The 16,471-nt window shown below is 42.6% G+C and overlaps 1 protein-coding gene across 2 annotated transcripts in view; it reads right to left on the bottom strand.

The window, feature by feature from the left end:
- Nucleotides 1–271: 271 nt before the first annotated feature.
- TLE5 (TLE family member 5, transcriptional modulator) overlaps nt 272–16,471 on the bottom strand; it is a 29,122-nt gene continuing 12,922 nt past the window's right edge. Inside the window, exons 4-7 of one of the 2 annotated variants that reach the window (XM_056518057.1) lie at nt 10,231–10,275; nt 6,957–7,019; nt 5,698–5,772; nt 272–1,683 (exon numbers count right to left, since the gene is read on the bottom strand). In XM_056518057.1, the coding sequence (XP_056374032.1) occupies nt 1,465–1,683; nt 5,698–5,772; nt 6,957–7,019; nt 10,231–10,275 (402 nt within the window). In that variant the 3' untranslated portion in view covers nt 272–1,464. The remainder of the gene's footprint in view (nt 1,684–5,697; nt 5,773–6,956; nt 7,020–10,230; nt 10,276–16,471) is intronic. The other variant, XM_056518058.1, reaches the window with a different exon arrangement.

The following is a 16,471-nucleotide window of genomic DNA, read 5'->3' on the forward strand; positions in this document are numbered from 1 at the left end:
CCAGCAGGGTTATGAGCAGTTTTAGAATACCGGACATCCTACTTCGATTTATTGGAAACAACATCCCTTACTAGCCCAGAATTACTGAACCTGTCGGCACTAGAGATGAGCGAACTTACCGTAAATTCGATTCGTCGCGAACTTCTCGGCTCGGCAGTTGACTTATCCTGCATAAATGAGTTCAGCTTTCAGGTGCTCCCGTGGGCTGGAAAAGGTGGATACAGTCATAGGAGAATCTTTCCTAGGACTGTATCCACCTTTTCCAGCCCACCGGAGCACCTGAAAGCTGAACTAATTTATGCAGGATAAGTAATCAACTGCCGAGCCGAGAAGTTTTTGACGAATCGAATTTACTGTAAGTTCGCTCATCTCTAGTCGGCACTATAGACTTTAAAGTTGGCCATTTCATGCCTCTGCTGGAAGCAGCTTTAGTCTGACATTAAATGTATGTCTTATGGATGTACGAGTCGATAACATCAATAATTTCTCTTCATTTAACAAGTCACTGAAAACTAAAACAATGACAGTTTTTATTCCCATAAAAATAAATAATCCTACCTTTCAGCAATTACAAAAATATCTTCCAACAGTAGAAGTAAGAGCAATACTTAGTAAAAGGTGGAGGACTATCTGAAAAGCTCCCGTCACCCAAAAGTTAGAAAAGCGCAGAAAACCAATAGAACTAAACAAGAACATACAACGTCCAGAGGAAATAGCCTTCCCCCAGAACAATGGCTGACTTGTTGTCCTACTTTGTATTAAAACCAAATTAACTTCTTTTATTTAATAATCTAATTTAAAAAATGAGTAAAAACGATTGTGTGTGTCTGTCCCGAACCTTGAAGAACAAGGGACTGCTGATGGTATTTTCTTCTCATAAATTCAATGCATTTTCCAAAATACTTAGAGCACAAAGAACAGCCTCCTATATTGTGAGCAGTGGATGGATGCACTTTAAAATGGCCTCCATACTTTCTATAGTGGATTACATTCTGATGCCATGCGACAAGGGTGAAGTTGAAAGAAAGCCGATTACACAGCAGTAAATAAAGGGGCCAGCTAAACTCTTCTCCACACAATCTATAAGAAATCCTCTGGGAGGGAGCCTCACAATAGCCTCCAAAGAGTTGTGCTCCAGAGCTGCATTTAAAATAAGCACTACACTAATGTATCAACGTGGAAAGGTAAACTCTGTAGAAAAGATGGGGGTTGTGCTTTTAGTAGAAGTAAAATCAGCCAATTTACAATACAGTTCGCAGTACATTCTATATATGTACATACATATACAGTGTCAAGAAATGCATTAACCCCCTTGGCTGCCAGTGTCCTGCTTTTCCTAAACCCTTGGACACAAGAAGCTGTTCCAGTGCATGATGGGATAAGGCTCTACAATGTAACTCTGCCTGGCAGTGTTAGAGTTACTACTGCGCTGCACCTTTATCCATCTAATTTTCATCCATGTATTTAATCTGATTTGTCACCGTCATCATCAGGCCGAGGATCCCCGTCGTGACCATTCTTGTCTTCCTTGGGAAGGTGTCCTTGGGAGCCCAGTGCAGACAAGGAGAGAAGCCCACTGCTGGCACTGACAGGCAGAGAGGGACCCTGTAGTCCAACAGGTAGTGGTGTGAGCGGGAGGGCAAGTGCCTGAAGTTGGGACAGCTGATGGACTTGAAGCTGCTGCTGTACGAAAGGAAAACCAATTAAAAAAAACATGTCAGCCTGGACAGTCTTCACTGCCAGAGAGCAACAAACCTCCAATATGTTTTTCTAAGCTGTAGATTCTCAGTTTATACATAAGAACTACACTGTAGTTTTAGCTCTCAAAACATACATTTGTTTGGGATAAAGAGGAGGTTTAGTACTGACCTGCCCTTTTTGATACAGATTTGGTGACACAGTCTATAAAAACGAACTATAAAACATATCCACTACATGAAGCTGGAGTACACAAGGAAAGGCGCATATTGGAACAGGAAATTTGTTCCTGAATGTGTGTGTTATGCCAAACAGAAAGCGATAACTGGCTGCCAGACACCACTGTAATGTTTACTTGGAATGATACAATAGGATCGGTAACAGTCCAACCTTTGGGTTAACCCTGATGGTCGACATTATGGGTCTGCCACATAATCCTTTGTCAAAAGTGGGCCAAAGTATGAAGACCTCCCTATTGTCCCTGACAGATGACATAAGGGGAGAGAAGGATCAGGGTGTTGGATTTCAGCTGAATGTTTGACAAAGCTGAAGCTTATGTGTATGTGGCCAACAGCTACAGAAAGTGTGTGGAAACCTTAAGACAATCTTAATGTAACTAGTCGTAGATCTTCTACGGCTTCCAATAAGATCATTGTTCATAGCGTTTAAATACAGGGAAGAAACCCATCATGTCTACTTTGCATTCTATGCCAGAGGCAGGCACATTGAATGCTATGATGCTATAAAGCCCGTCATAAACAGTCAGTTTGCAATGGCATGCTGCTCCCATTATATTACTATAGTTCCTGGTGACTACCTGTATTGCACACACTTTGCCAACCCATTACAGAAAAGGCGGCGTTGCACATCAATCTGCTGTCAAACTGTGGCTATTACTGAACACCCTTTAAAACTACAAGCCTCACCAACAGAACAGTTATACACATTTGGCAGTTTTTAGGGGAGATTTATCAAAACCTATGGATAGGTTAAATGGTGCAGATGCCCATGACAACCAGATTGTGTTAGAGTCATTTTCTGGTAAATCCGGAATTTTGTATCCTCCATGTTGCTCCTCTATGCTTTTTAGAATGTCAGCCTCAGGATGCCTTGCAATAAAGGCAAATTGCCAAATGATAAGCCGGAGGTCAAAACAGACCATGAGAGAAGAACACTTTTTATTGCAATGTTATTGTTTTTCAATAGATAAGAGTTAGCAAGAACTTTCTGACACAGAATGTAACCATATACTGAGGAGTATAAAAACTAGGGCTGCAACTAACGATTATTTTCATAATGAATCAGTTGACCAATTATTGTTTAGATTAAATCGACTAATCTGATAAAAATAACCATAGTGATACTTTGTGAGTTATTAGGGAGGGAGTTCATGCCAGGAGGGGACTGGTCTTCTGTGTGTTTTAGGTAAGGGATGCATTGTGTGTTGATAGTTTGTGGGTTCGCTAGATGTTGAACTTTGCAGAGGCTGAGTGAAGTAGCTTTTTATATTTAAATACGTTAAATAATTTTTTCAAATATCATTTTCTTTCTTTTTTCCTTGTAATTGCTATACCTCCACCCCCCCGTTTCTTACCTGGGGCCAGATTGGAGGGGCAACACATTCCCTGGTTCTCTATCCTACTTAGTGAAGAGGGGGCCAACACACACAATCCTCCACTTCCAGCATCTTCTCTCTGCAACTATTGTAAATCTGGCCTTTAGCAGGGGACTAGGGATGTCCCAATACCATTTTTTTTTAAGAACGAGTGCTCTCCGATACTAATTACTGATACCTTTTTCTATGTTATGTGACAGGGTTTTTTTCTTTTAATGGAAAAAAGTTTTTTTTTTATATTTAAAAAAAATATTTTATTTAAAGGGGAGGGGGATTCAAACTTTTATTAGGGAAGGGGTTAATTCATTTATTATTATTATAATAATTTTTTTTTTTTTTTTTTTTACACTTTTTCTTTAGTACCCAGAGGGCTCTATTACATGCAATCTGTAAATTGCATACACTGATCAATTTTATTAATAGCATTGATCAGTGTTATCGGCGCTCCATTACCACTGCCTGCCATGGCTAGCAGCAGTAAAGGAGCAACAACACCGCGGTGATCCCGATCAGCATCCCTGAGCTAACCGGCAGTTAACTTCAGGACTCTTAGACGCCGCAATCAACTTTGATTGCAGCGTTGAAAAGTTTAATGCCGGACATCACTGTGATCGGTGATGTTCGACATTAGCCTCAATTCCCGGCTATGACAAGCGCTCAGCTGCTGGGCACACTGAATAGTTCAGCACCTCCGTGATACCTGCTGGTGGGGGTCCCACCGGCAAGTATCGAATTAGGTATCCAGTGTCCAGTATCGGGACATCCCTACCGGGGACTCACGATAGCTGCAGTAAGGATCTACAGTAAGCAGAAGATGGTGTGTGCTGGTCCCCTCTTCACTAAGCAGGCTGCCGAGGACCACAGGTGCCTATTTACATAGTGATAATCGCTGAGTGTATGTGAACTTTAGAAATTGTCTGACCAACTAATTCACCAACCGATTAATCAACTAATGATTAGCTGACAACTATTTTCATAATCAATTAGTTGTTTCAGCCCTTAAAATAACAATGATAATCTCAACTCCTCTTCTATAGTTATTGCATGTAAAGCTGGTCATTTTTGTTGTCTCCCGAGTTAACTGTTGCTTTCACAGAGTTTGGAATTCCTCTTCACTTGGTGGAAAAAAATAAATAAAAAGGTCCCCAACAGATTGCTACTTTCATTTTGCGAATTTAAATACACCCTATGATTGGGTGCTACAGGCAAATGCACGATTCATCCTCTACACAGGTTTTGATATTTAATACAATAATATTTCGAGACAAGTTTTTTTTAAGAACTGATACATTTAAAAGAAAATGCCACCCATACGTTAATATGCCCACACTTTCAGAAGGAAGAATTAAAGCCAGTATGGGTATAATATTTGTTCCACTTGAAGAGATATTGGATGGGTAATTTTCTACACTGTTGTAATGGCCATTTATGAAAAACTGTCAACAGGAAGTGCAGCCTTTTCGATTTTTTTTTCACCACAACAAATTGTCGCAATGCATGAATGTCCACAAAATAACTCATTTTTGGAGTCTGAGAAACGGATGATAAACAATATGGCTGCACTCTTGTCAGCAATACATATATTAGAAGTTAGGTATCCATATACGCCCTGTTTTACATTTTGGGTGGAAACATCTTTAGTGCCGTAAGATGACCATATATATCAAACATTCCTAAGCATCAATCTCCTATTAAATATTTGACATGCCTGAATGCACACTTTACTTCAATGTTAAGGGAGGTGGTGAGATTACAACCCAACCTGGCAAATCAAGCCTTGTCTAGGTTGCCAACAATACCTGGACTTGTGTGAGACCATGCACTGTAAATGTATGTATGTATGTATATGTACAGTAGGAGCAGGTCAGATCCTCTACTGTCAGAGATAGACAAGGCCCCATTCACATGGCGGAATTGCTGTGCGGAAAGTGAACATGTCAATACTTTTTTCCTGAATTCTGCAGCAGAGTCAATGAGACTCTAAATTCCATCTGGAATCTGTGAGTGCAAGAAATTCAGAGCAGAACCCGCAAAACTGCAACATATTATCATGAGTGTATACATGGAAATTCCATTGTGTGAATGGGGCCTCAGAAGAATAAAGAGAACAAGACTAAAGGCAAAACTCTATAAAAAAAAATATAAAAATGTGTGCATGTATATGTGTATATATATATATATATATATATATATATATATATATATATATATATATATATATATATATATATATATTAAACTTTGTACAGCTTGCCCCTGATAAAAATAAATAAATAAAAAAAGAGTGAGTGTGTGTGTATGTATATATATATTTATTATTACATACACACACTTTATTTATTTATATAGCAACCATTCTAACAATTTAGCATATTTTGACGTACACGAATGATGGAGTTCAACTCTGGCGCAGTCACTTGCTTTGCCCGCTCAATAGCTCCAAGGACCTGTTGCTGGTGCTGCAAGCAGAGTTTTCACAATTAGATAGATGCATCATAAGTAAACCAGGTATGTACAATACAGGTAAAACGTTGGAATAAGAAAAACATTATATTATTCCTTTTATTTTTCTACTGTTTACTGCTACTAATCAATTAATTCCCCCAAAAAGGGAGGAAGGGGGGTGCTAACTGCTGCCTACCAACTTATGTTTAAGAGTACTACATACAACAGGGAAAATGTCAACATATGAACACGCTATCATGTAAGACTAATCTGGACTTTTTCTGGGAACTTAAAAAAAATATTGTTATATGTTTTTTTTGGGGGGGGCTTGCAAGGTCTTCATGCTGTGCTTTTAGTGTATGGCCAGTTGCAGAGGCTGATAGGGGTAGCTTCTTATTAGATTTAACTTTATTTTACCAAATATAAAATCTCTCTTTTTCTTGTAAAAGCCATGGTGGTAATTTATTTAATGTTAGGCTACTGGGCTGAAAAACACTGAAAAACTTCTCCTTTTTAACAATTTATTCACTATAGATGCTGGTATCTGCATTGGCTATATTCTAGGAAGCCACATAACTAGACATTACAGAACGGTTACTTTCAGCTTGTTGCCAGAGATTACTACACTACCCCTTTTATTAATGATAGAAGCAATACATTGCAGCTTTCTAATAAAGGTATCCATGATAGCATTACATGCAAATGCAATAAGGGGCTTAAAGGGGATATAAAAATGTTTTTTATATATCAACTGGCTCCAGAAAGTTAAACAGATTTGTGAATTACTTCTATTAAAAAATCTAAATCCTTTCAGTACTAATGAGCTGCTGAAGTTGAGTTGTTATTTTCTAAGTGTTCTCTGATGACACCTGTCTCGGGAACCGCCCAGTTTAGAAGCAAATCCCCATAGCAAACCTCCTCTACTCTGTGCAGTTCCCGAGACAAGCAGAGATGTCAGCAGAGAGCACTGTTGCCAGACAGAAAAGAACAACTCAACTTCAGCAGCTGATCATTATTGAAAGGATTAAGATTTTTTAATAGAAGTAATTTACATATCTGTTTAACTTTCTGGAGCCAGTTGATCTAAAAAGAAAAGTGTTTTTCCCTGGAATACCCCTTTAAAACGACACAACAATGTCTTCTATCCAGAGCCTGGAAAGGGTTATACATTTAGTGTCACCACGGTGGAGAAACATACCTCCTGAGAGAGATAAGGCAACACCTGTGCACAGATTCCATTCAACCTCTTGACTATTTCAGCCTGTAGACAGGAAAAGAAGAGACACCACAGATGGATTAACTTCTAAAAAAAGCAAGAATGATCAATTCCACAGAGAGAACTCAATGTAAGCAGATAAATTCAGCACGCCGTGGCATTACCAGGCTACCATGTGAGCACAAGTCCTAAATAACACGGTGCGGCGCTTTTCTTCTTAATGACTGACTTGTGTTGGCTAAATACAGAGCTGTGCAGATCGGTCTATCATAGGCTTGTAGCTCCTGTATTCACATCCCATGCTCCTTAGGGTGCATTCACAATAAGGAATTCCTGTGGAATTCCACGAGCGGAATTCAACGGTGTGAACTTAACATTAGTGTGAATTGGTCTCCGCGAGACCCGTTCACACTGCGGAATTTCAGCGGCGGACAATTAAGCCGCTGAAATTGTTCCGCACAAAGAAAGAACATGTTCATTCTTTGCGCGGATTACGCGAGCACTGCATAGCCGTCAATGGTGACGGCTCAGTGCCCCGCGGCCCTAGCGCCGAAGTACCCACGGCCGTGGTGGCTGCCAGGCGGAATCTGCGCTCACGGAATTCAGCGAGCTGAGATTTCGCAGTTTGAACGCACCCTTATAGTACATCAGTAAACTATAAACCGGTATGTTCTTTATAAAGACCAGGAGGGTTGGTGCTCTCAGGCACAGTGTGCTGTTAGGCTCAAATAAGACACTTAGGCCCAGATTTATCAAACTGTGTGAGAAAAAAAATGGAGTGATTTTCCCACAACCACCAATCACAGCTCAGCTTTCACTTTACCTCAGCTCGTTAGCTGAGCTGTGATTGGTTGCTGAGGGAAAAACCAATCTATATTTTCTCTCACAGTTTGATAAAGCTGGGCCTTAGACTTTAGCAGACCTTTTCCATGTAATTCAGCCTCAAACTGCACCGAATCGAAATTCAACAGACATGAAGGAGGATTTTTGCCAAATCCTAGGCTGAATGAAGGCGTCTGCATATCATTATTTTAATACATTGCTTTACTTAGAGCAAATGGTCTTAAGACAGCAGCTTACTGCAGATGTGAGCGACCAAGTGACTGCTGGCACAGACGTGTTCTAATATGAAATACAGAACAAGTCTGAAGTGTATGGTCTTATCCTGTTATTAGTGGGGAAGTCAGTGGCTAGCGCTTGTGCTCGGCTCACAACTCTTCAGACTTCAGGGATGGTTATATTAAGATCTAGACACTAAGGCAGTGTTTCCCAACCACCAGGTGTTGCAAAACTACGACTCCCAGCATGCCTGGACAGCCTTTGGCTGTCCAGGCATGCTGGGAGTTGTAGTTTTGCAACACCTGGAGGCACCCTGGTTGGGAAACACTGCACTAAGGGCAGACATTGCATTACTAAACATAGGGTGGAAAGCCATCCTTATGGACAAGGTTAGCACTACTGACTGACAATGCTACTGCCAAGGGGTTGAGTCTCGTGGTTTATCCCACAGACATCAAACATTCTGGCAGGTTTATTGGCTTCCCATGGAACTGGCCACAGAATGTGTATTTGGGCGTACATGCCTGTAATAGGAGTATAAATTACAGTAAATTATATAAATAAAAGCACTAGGTCCAACATAGGTCTACAAAATTAAACAAAAAGAAAAATAATAATGGTAAAGTACAAACTAGGGAATTAAAGTAGAAAATGAGCAAGTCTTAGGTTAAGTTTCCACTTTTTTTTTTCTGGCAGTTTTTTGGAAAACTTCCACTGCAGTTTCTAAGCCAAAGTCAGAAGTGGATCCATAATGGAGGAGAAGTGTAAGTCCTTCCTTTATATGTCCCATTCCTTTTGAATACATTTCTGGTAGGGATTGACCAATTATCGGTTTGGCCGATATTATCGGCTGATAATCACGATTTTGGGCTTTATCGGCAATTACCCTGCCGATAAGCCGATAATGCCCCGCCCTCCACACCGCCCCCACCGCACCGCAATCGCCCCCCCCCCCCCCGCCTCGGCTCAATTGCCTCCCCCATCCCCGGTTTTATAATTACCTGTTCCCGGGGCCCACGCTACTTCTGGCTCCTGCTGCGTCCTGCGTTACGCAGTGCGCAATGACGAGTGACGTCAACGTCAGTGCGCACAGTGACCGCTCAGGAGGACGCCATCGGAGCCAGATATAGAGTGGACCCCGGGAACAGGTAATTATAAAACCAGGGATGGGGTAGGCAATGGGTCCGGGGCGGTGCAGTGGGGTGTGCGATGCGGCGCGGTAGGGGGCGCGGAGCGAAGTGGTGCGGCGGTGGGAGGGGAGCGGTGCGGCGGTGATAGGACTCAGGACCCCGAGACAGGCAGGGGGAGAGAAGCGGGTAGCGGCGGCGGTCAATGGCACCGCAAAAGCCACTGCAGTTCATTGATTTAAAGTGCCCGCTTTAAATCAATGATCTGCAGCGGTGTCACGGGGGGATAAATAGCTGATAACTTATACCGTAATATCGGTATAAGTTATAGGCTATCGGCCCTAACCTCCACCGATTATCGGTATCGGCCCTAAAAAAAAACGATATCGGTCGATTTCTGGCTTTGGCTCTAAAACTGAAGGGGCAGTTTTCCAAAAACTGCCAGAAAAATACCAAGTGGAAACTTAGCATTAGTGCTCCTGGATACAGCAGGACAAAGACCTGTACAGTGCATGGACTGCAGTACAGCTCCACATTAAACAGGGGGAGCCTATGTGAGGTACAGTATTATTGAGTAGTAACATTCAGGTGCTCCATTTGTCACATAGATGCCCCAATGCTCATTTTCAGGTGTTCCTTCATCCCAGGGGGGTGGCTTGGCTATGAACATTGTTTCCCAATGAGCGCTATGTAAGCATGGGCAACGTGTTGATCCTAGCTGACTCCAGACTGCATAACAACCGCACTTGTGTGGTAAGAGCTTTGCCGGCCAATCAGATGGGAGGATATTCTTTTGGAGAAGTGTACACTCTGATGTGGGTGGTGAACAGGGGAGGTGATGGTGAGCACTGGTTGTTACAGGAAAGTGATAGGACATGGGTAGTGCACACCAAGCTGCACAATGTGAAAATAAAGCACTTTTACACATGGTAATAGGTTGTTGGAGGTGCTTTGGCTGTGGTTTTAGGGTAAAGGTACCACATGGGCAACGAGGTATAGTACCCAAACCATGTCCTGAGCAAATTATTTACTTCACTTGGGACACGAGAACCCTTAGGACAAGCACTCACCTGTTTGTGCATTTCAATGTTCAATCCATAAGACATTTCGTAGTACTGAGAAGAGAAAAATTGTTTAATCATCATGGATATACATGTACATAAATACAATTGTGTCACAAGAAAAGAAGATGCTTATATATAGGGGGCATATCAGTCAGACTCCATATGTCCGTTTAGACTCCATATGAAGCCCCTTATACACATTAGTGATGACACACCACTTTATGGTCTATTCACACGTACAGTATTCTGCGCAGATTTGATGAGCAGGATTTTCTGCAGCAGATTTCAATGTAAACTGAACACAGTTTGAAATCCTGCGCATCAAATCTGTGAAGAATACTGTATGTGTGAATAGACCCTTAAGAGTAGAAAATACAATCTATAAACCGCTAATCTATTGTGGGGAATAGCAAGGACTCCTTTTGCTTTAAAGCGTTTGTCACTAATCCGGTTTAGACTATAAAGTATCTCTGTAAATGATTGATTGAGATGTTAGACTAGGTAACCATAGATTAACCTTTATATACAGCTCCACCAGAGGATCAGTAAGGCCATGTCCACACGAAGGTATTTCTGTGCAGAATTCCACACGGACATTCTGCTGCAGCTGAGTCCCATTGATTTCATTGGAATTCTGCTGCACTGTGTATGCTGCAGAATTTCTACGGCAGAAATCCTAATTCCGGAGTCTGCAGAATGAATAGACATGTCTATTCTTTCTGAGGAGTCCGTACATAAATTGATGTGCCCCCCATGTGAATTGTCATGCTTTCACACGAACAAGTGAAGCAGATAATTGCGTGTAGTTTTGCGGTGCATTTGTGTATGATACACTACCACCGCACAGTCGCAACATGTGAAGCCAACCAGATTGTTATAATTCAAGCTATTCACGCCCCCTCCTATAGACTTGCATTGAGGGGGCGTGGCAGTGATGTCACAAGAGGCGTGGACGACCGCTGCAGCGCAAAAACAGCATTCGGAACATTTACTTTCGAATGCTGGCAAGTGGAGTACCCCTTTAAGAAAAGTCCAAATGTTGTTGACTACTATACTGTCTTGCATGGCAACCTCCTATTCAATTCCAATTGACTGCTTTTAGACCCATAGGTTTGCTGGCATACAGTGATCATTCTTAGTGCTCCTGAAGACTTGCAGTTTTGGATATTTAAAAGTGGTCTGTGAGTATTTGCACTTTGAGTTCATCCTAATCCATAGGTAGATATTGGAAGAATGCCTAGTAGATTAATACAGACGGGCACTGCTAGTTTAGCAACAGAGTGTATAATTACGGTGCCAGTTTAGTCATATGACTAAATGTTTCTACTTTGGGAGGAGCAATGATTTACAGATGCAGACATGTTATTGTTTACAAATGGGAACATAAAGGTTTGAAATAGTTAAAAAAAAAATAAAATAAAAAATCTGTCTGGGAAGCTGCCCCCCTTCACCTCCTCTCCAAAGTCTGACCTCTTTGTCTTACAAGTCCCAGAAAGATTTTTAGGCAGATTTACACTGTGCCCTGGCCCTCTCCCCTCCCCGTCCTGTAACAAGCAGCTGTCTGGAAGAGTGAATGAATGGCATAACCCCACAAGAGAGGGATAAGCCAGAAGACCTGCTGAGAGGGGAAGAGTAGGGGGGTCAGGAGGGAGGTGGATTTAGTTTTTGGCAGCCAGCTCTAAACTACTCAAACTCTGGTTTGTCCTGCTTCCAAGTCCAGGCTATCCAATATAACCCCTTCATTCCCAGCACAGGAGTGAAACAACAACCCAGTTTTGGTAACTAGAAACACTAGAATGCAACGGTACAGCTCCGTTTGTTTACACTTCTAGGTATTATGGTCCCTTGAGGTGGATTTTAGGAGGCAAGGATCATTACCCCATATAAAAACAGGAAGGTTCCTGTAATTGCCCTCAGGGGTTAATGCAGAGCAGGAGTGCTGCTGGCTGCTGGAACATCTGCAGCTCCATCTTGGCAGACATAATTAAAGACTTAATTGCCCTGAACTGAGAGAGTAAAGAGCTTCTCCGAGGGGAGAGAATAAGGGAGGCCTCCGAAATTGGTCACAAAAACTTGGCGTTAGCAAGGACCCTTGAATGCAAAGCTGGCCTCTTAAGTGGGAATAAAATTATGCAAATTGTGTCAAATACATTTGTAAAACACAGAGGCTGTGCTCTACTGGGTATAAGGAGCCCCCTGAAGTGTAAAAGCAGGGGGGGGGGGTTCTGTCTGCCGGAATGACCACCCAAAAGCAGCTTGAAATCTGTTGTATCTTAATTATATATAAGTCCATTTTACACGAACCTTCTGTCACAGCGTTTCCCAACCTGTGGCAAAACTGAAATAAGGAGTTGTCATGGTACAATAGCTGGATAGGTTGGGGGGGGGGTCACGGTTCTACACACATTCCCTGAGAGGATATTCCCCATCCCTAAATAAACTTCCCCACCCCCAAATCGATTGCAAGGGGAAGCCATGTAACCAAACAAAGAAGAAAGGGGGCTCAACTAATACAGATCAACAAACTGTTCTATTTATATGTATACGGTGCAAAGCTGTGCATCCAGAGAAACTAGTTCCAAGCAATGAGACAAAGCAGATACTCTATAGTACAATGCACACCCTTTAAAAAATGACAATAATATATGCCAAAAATCTGGTACAAAAAAGACAGAGTTAAAACAATTAAAATGGTCGAACCTGAGCAATCTCCTACTAAATATGAGGGGGCAAATACTTCCAACCTCAAGAGAGCAAATGTACACAAAATACATAGTACTCTCTCTGTCCCAAGCCTCAAACCCACATGCAAAAAATATTTATCTATGGCAACCATTCAAAAATTCTTATAAAAGCAGAAAAGTGTACAATGAAATGGTTGCAGATGTTACCTCATGTATACGTACATGGGCTGGGCAGGCTCAAGGATGGAAGTATTTGCCCCCTCATATTTAGTAGGTTTGAGCATTTTTTATTTTTTTAACCATGTTTGTCTTTTTTGCTACTTTGTACCATATTTTAATACATGCTAATAAAGATTATTTTTGTCATAGGATTGGTGCCAGTTTTTGGGGCTGGGTGTATTGTACTATAGAGTATCTTTCCAGTCCTCTGCTAGGCTTAATAGAAGGAGGAACCCCCTCTATGGGTGTCTGTAATAGGGCACATGGACAAATGGTTGCGCTTAGACTACCATCAAAGACATCAGTTGCAGTGCCATGCGACAAGGTGCCAGGAACAGTGTGGTGAAAAACACTGTCACGATCACACCCTATCGGTCCAGCTATGACGCTAGAGAGAATGTGATGGTGCAAGGGTTAAAGCCGCCAGACCTCTGGGTATCCACTACTAGTCCCAGCAAGTCACCAAATTAACCCTTAGATAAACGTGTTTCCACTAGAGCTGCCTTCAGAAAGGTGAGCTCATATTTAGAGATCAAAGACCAGAGCTGATTAAACATTTAATCTGATAAAAGGTATCACAGTGCTGACTATATAAAGATACAGGAACAAATGACATACAGGTACAAAAATATATAAAAGAGTTTTGCAAGACAAGTTCAGAAAACAAAAGATGAAGTTCTTACAGCATGATGGTATCAGTCCATGAGAGTCCAGCTGTTCTTAGGATGGTCTTGTCAGCTTTGGGCACAGCCTTGAACACCCTGAGTCTAGCATTGTTTTAAATATCATATCTGCTTTCTTGGGAGGGAGACTCCATTCCCCCCTCCCCTCTGATCCCATGAGGGGGTCTTCTCTCTTCCTGGCCCCTTATCTGTTTGATTATAGGATGGGACCAGAGTGCATGACTTCAAAAAAGCCTTTGACTTCATAAAGAGATGTAAACAAACAGCCAGACCCCCAATAAAATGCAATACACAAACCCACAGTCTGAATGACCTCTCACCCATGGCTTGGATAATACATCACACAGTTATAATTATAATACACATATAGGATTTTAATAATGAGGCCTTGGGCCTGACACCTCCCCCTTAAGATGGGGACAGAGAGATCTTGCCTTTCCAGGCTAATCGATCTGTCTCCATTACTCCTCTATTTCTCCCTGACGCGATAATCCATCTGCATTTTGATGCAGGCTTCCTTTTCTGTGTTGGACAGTGAAATTATATTGCTGGAGGATAAGACTCCAGCGAAGCAGTTTGCCATTGTTACCTGACACTCCATTGTCCAACCAATGTAGAGGGTTGTGATCAGTTATGACAGCAAAATCCCTGCTATACAGGTATGGCTGTAATTTTTGCAAAGCCCAGACCACAGCTAGACATTCCTTCTCTATGACCGCATAGGCCACTTCTCTAGGCAATAGCTTCCTACTCAGGTAGAGAATGGGGTGTTCTTCTCCATTGGAGTTTACTTGGCTAAGAACAGCCCCCAGACCAAAATTGGAAGCATCTGTTTGTACCACAAACCTCCTACTGAAATCTGGGGCCTGGAGGACCGGAGAGTTGGACAATGCAGTCTTGAGGGCAATGAAGGACTTATCACAATCCTCAGTCCAGGTAATTTGCTTGGACACCTTTTTTGTCAAGTCTGTGAGAGGTTTTGCTATCTTACTATAATCTGGGACAAATCTACGATAATACCCTGCAAAAAGGACATGACCTGTTTTTTGGTCTTAGGAATTGGCCAGGCCATAATAGACTCCACCTTACTGGGCTCAGGGTGTAGGGACCCCCCTCCTTCCCTATGTCCTAGATACTGCACTTCTGTCATGCCAACTTGACACTTTTCTGGTTTTATGGTAAGCCCTGCCTCAGCTATTTGCTTTACCACCTTGCCCAGGTGAATCAGGTGCTCCTCCCAGGTCCTGCTGAATATGGCAATATCATCTAAGTATGCCACGGCGTATTCCCTGTGGCCCTCTAGCAGCTGATCGACCAGTCGTTGGAAAGTGGCTGGGGCATTTTTCATCCCAAAAAGCATGACAGCACTCAAACAACCCAAAGGGAGTGATAAAGGTTGACCGCTCCTGGGCCTCTGGGGTCATAGGGATCTGCCAGTACCCTCGGCTTAAATCCATGATAGTCACATATTGGGAACCTGCTAGCTGATCAAGTAGTTCATCTATTCTGGGCATAGGGTAAGCATCAAAAGGTAGTCACAGCATTTAACCTTCTGTAATCCACACAGAACCTAGTAGATTTGTCTTTTTTAGGCACCAGAACTACTGGGGAGGCCCAAGGGCTTTTTGACTTCTTAATTACCCCTAACTTCAACATGTCTTCAATCTCCTTGTGTATATGGGACTTTACCTCTGGGGATACCCGGTAGGCTACCTGTCTTAGTGGTGGCTGGTCCCCCGTATCAACATGATGGGTGGCTAGAGTAGTTCGCCCTGGCTTCCCAGTAAAGGTGGCACTGAAGCGGCCTAGTACCTGACTTAGCTACCTCTTTCTTTCCTCTGAGAGCTATGGATTGATCTCCACATCCTGAAGGGATCCATGGCTCTTAGCTTCCTCCACTAGGTCCAGTAGTGGATCACTACCCAGCCCTTCCTCTGGTGCACTGCATACACTGAGTACCACCTCCTCAGGGTCATAGTATGCCTTTAGCATATTAATGTGGTACTGTCTCTGCTTTTTGACCTTTCTCATCAAGAGCAACTACATATGTGGTGGGTTCTAGGCGCTGCAGAATGGGGAAGGGACCCTCCCAGGTGGCCTGCAACTTATTCTGCCTAATGGGGTTCAGAACCATTACCTTCTGTCCCACTTCATAGACCCAGTCCCTTGCATTGCGATCATACCAGTACTTCTGCCTGGACTGTGCTGCTGTGAGGTTGTCCTGTACCAGCCCAGTCAATGTCTGCATCCTCTCCCTGAATCTCAGAACATACTCCACCACAGAAGTCTCAGGGGCATGTAGCCCCCCTTCCCATTCCCCTCTTACTAAATCTAGGGGTCCCCGCACTTTGCGACCATACAATAATTCAAAGGGCGAGAAACCTGTAGACTCTTGGGGCACCTCCCTGTAAGCGAATAACAGATGGGGTAAATACTTTTCCCAGTCTCTGCCCTCTGATTCTACAAAGGTTTTCAGCATTTGTTTCAAGGTCCCATTGAACCTCTCACAAAGACCATTTGTTTGGGGGTGGTATGGGCTTGCTACCAAGTGCTGTATATTCACCTTCTTAGAGAGACTTTGCATGAGATTGGACATGAACTGTGTGCCCTGATCAGTGAGCATTTCTCTGGGGAACCCTACCCTGCAGAAAATACTGATCA

The sequence above is a fragment of the Hyla sarda genome, chromosome 1 (genome assembly GCF_029499605.1).
Source record: "Hyla sarda isolate aHylSar1 chromosome 1, aHylSar1.hap1, whole genome shotgun sequence".
Taxonomy (NCBI): Eukaryota; Metazoa; Chordata; class Amphibia; order Anura; family Hylidae; genus Hyla; species Hyla sarda.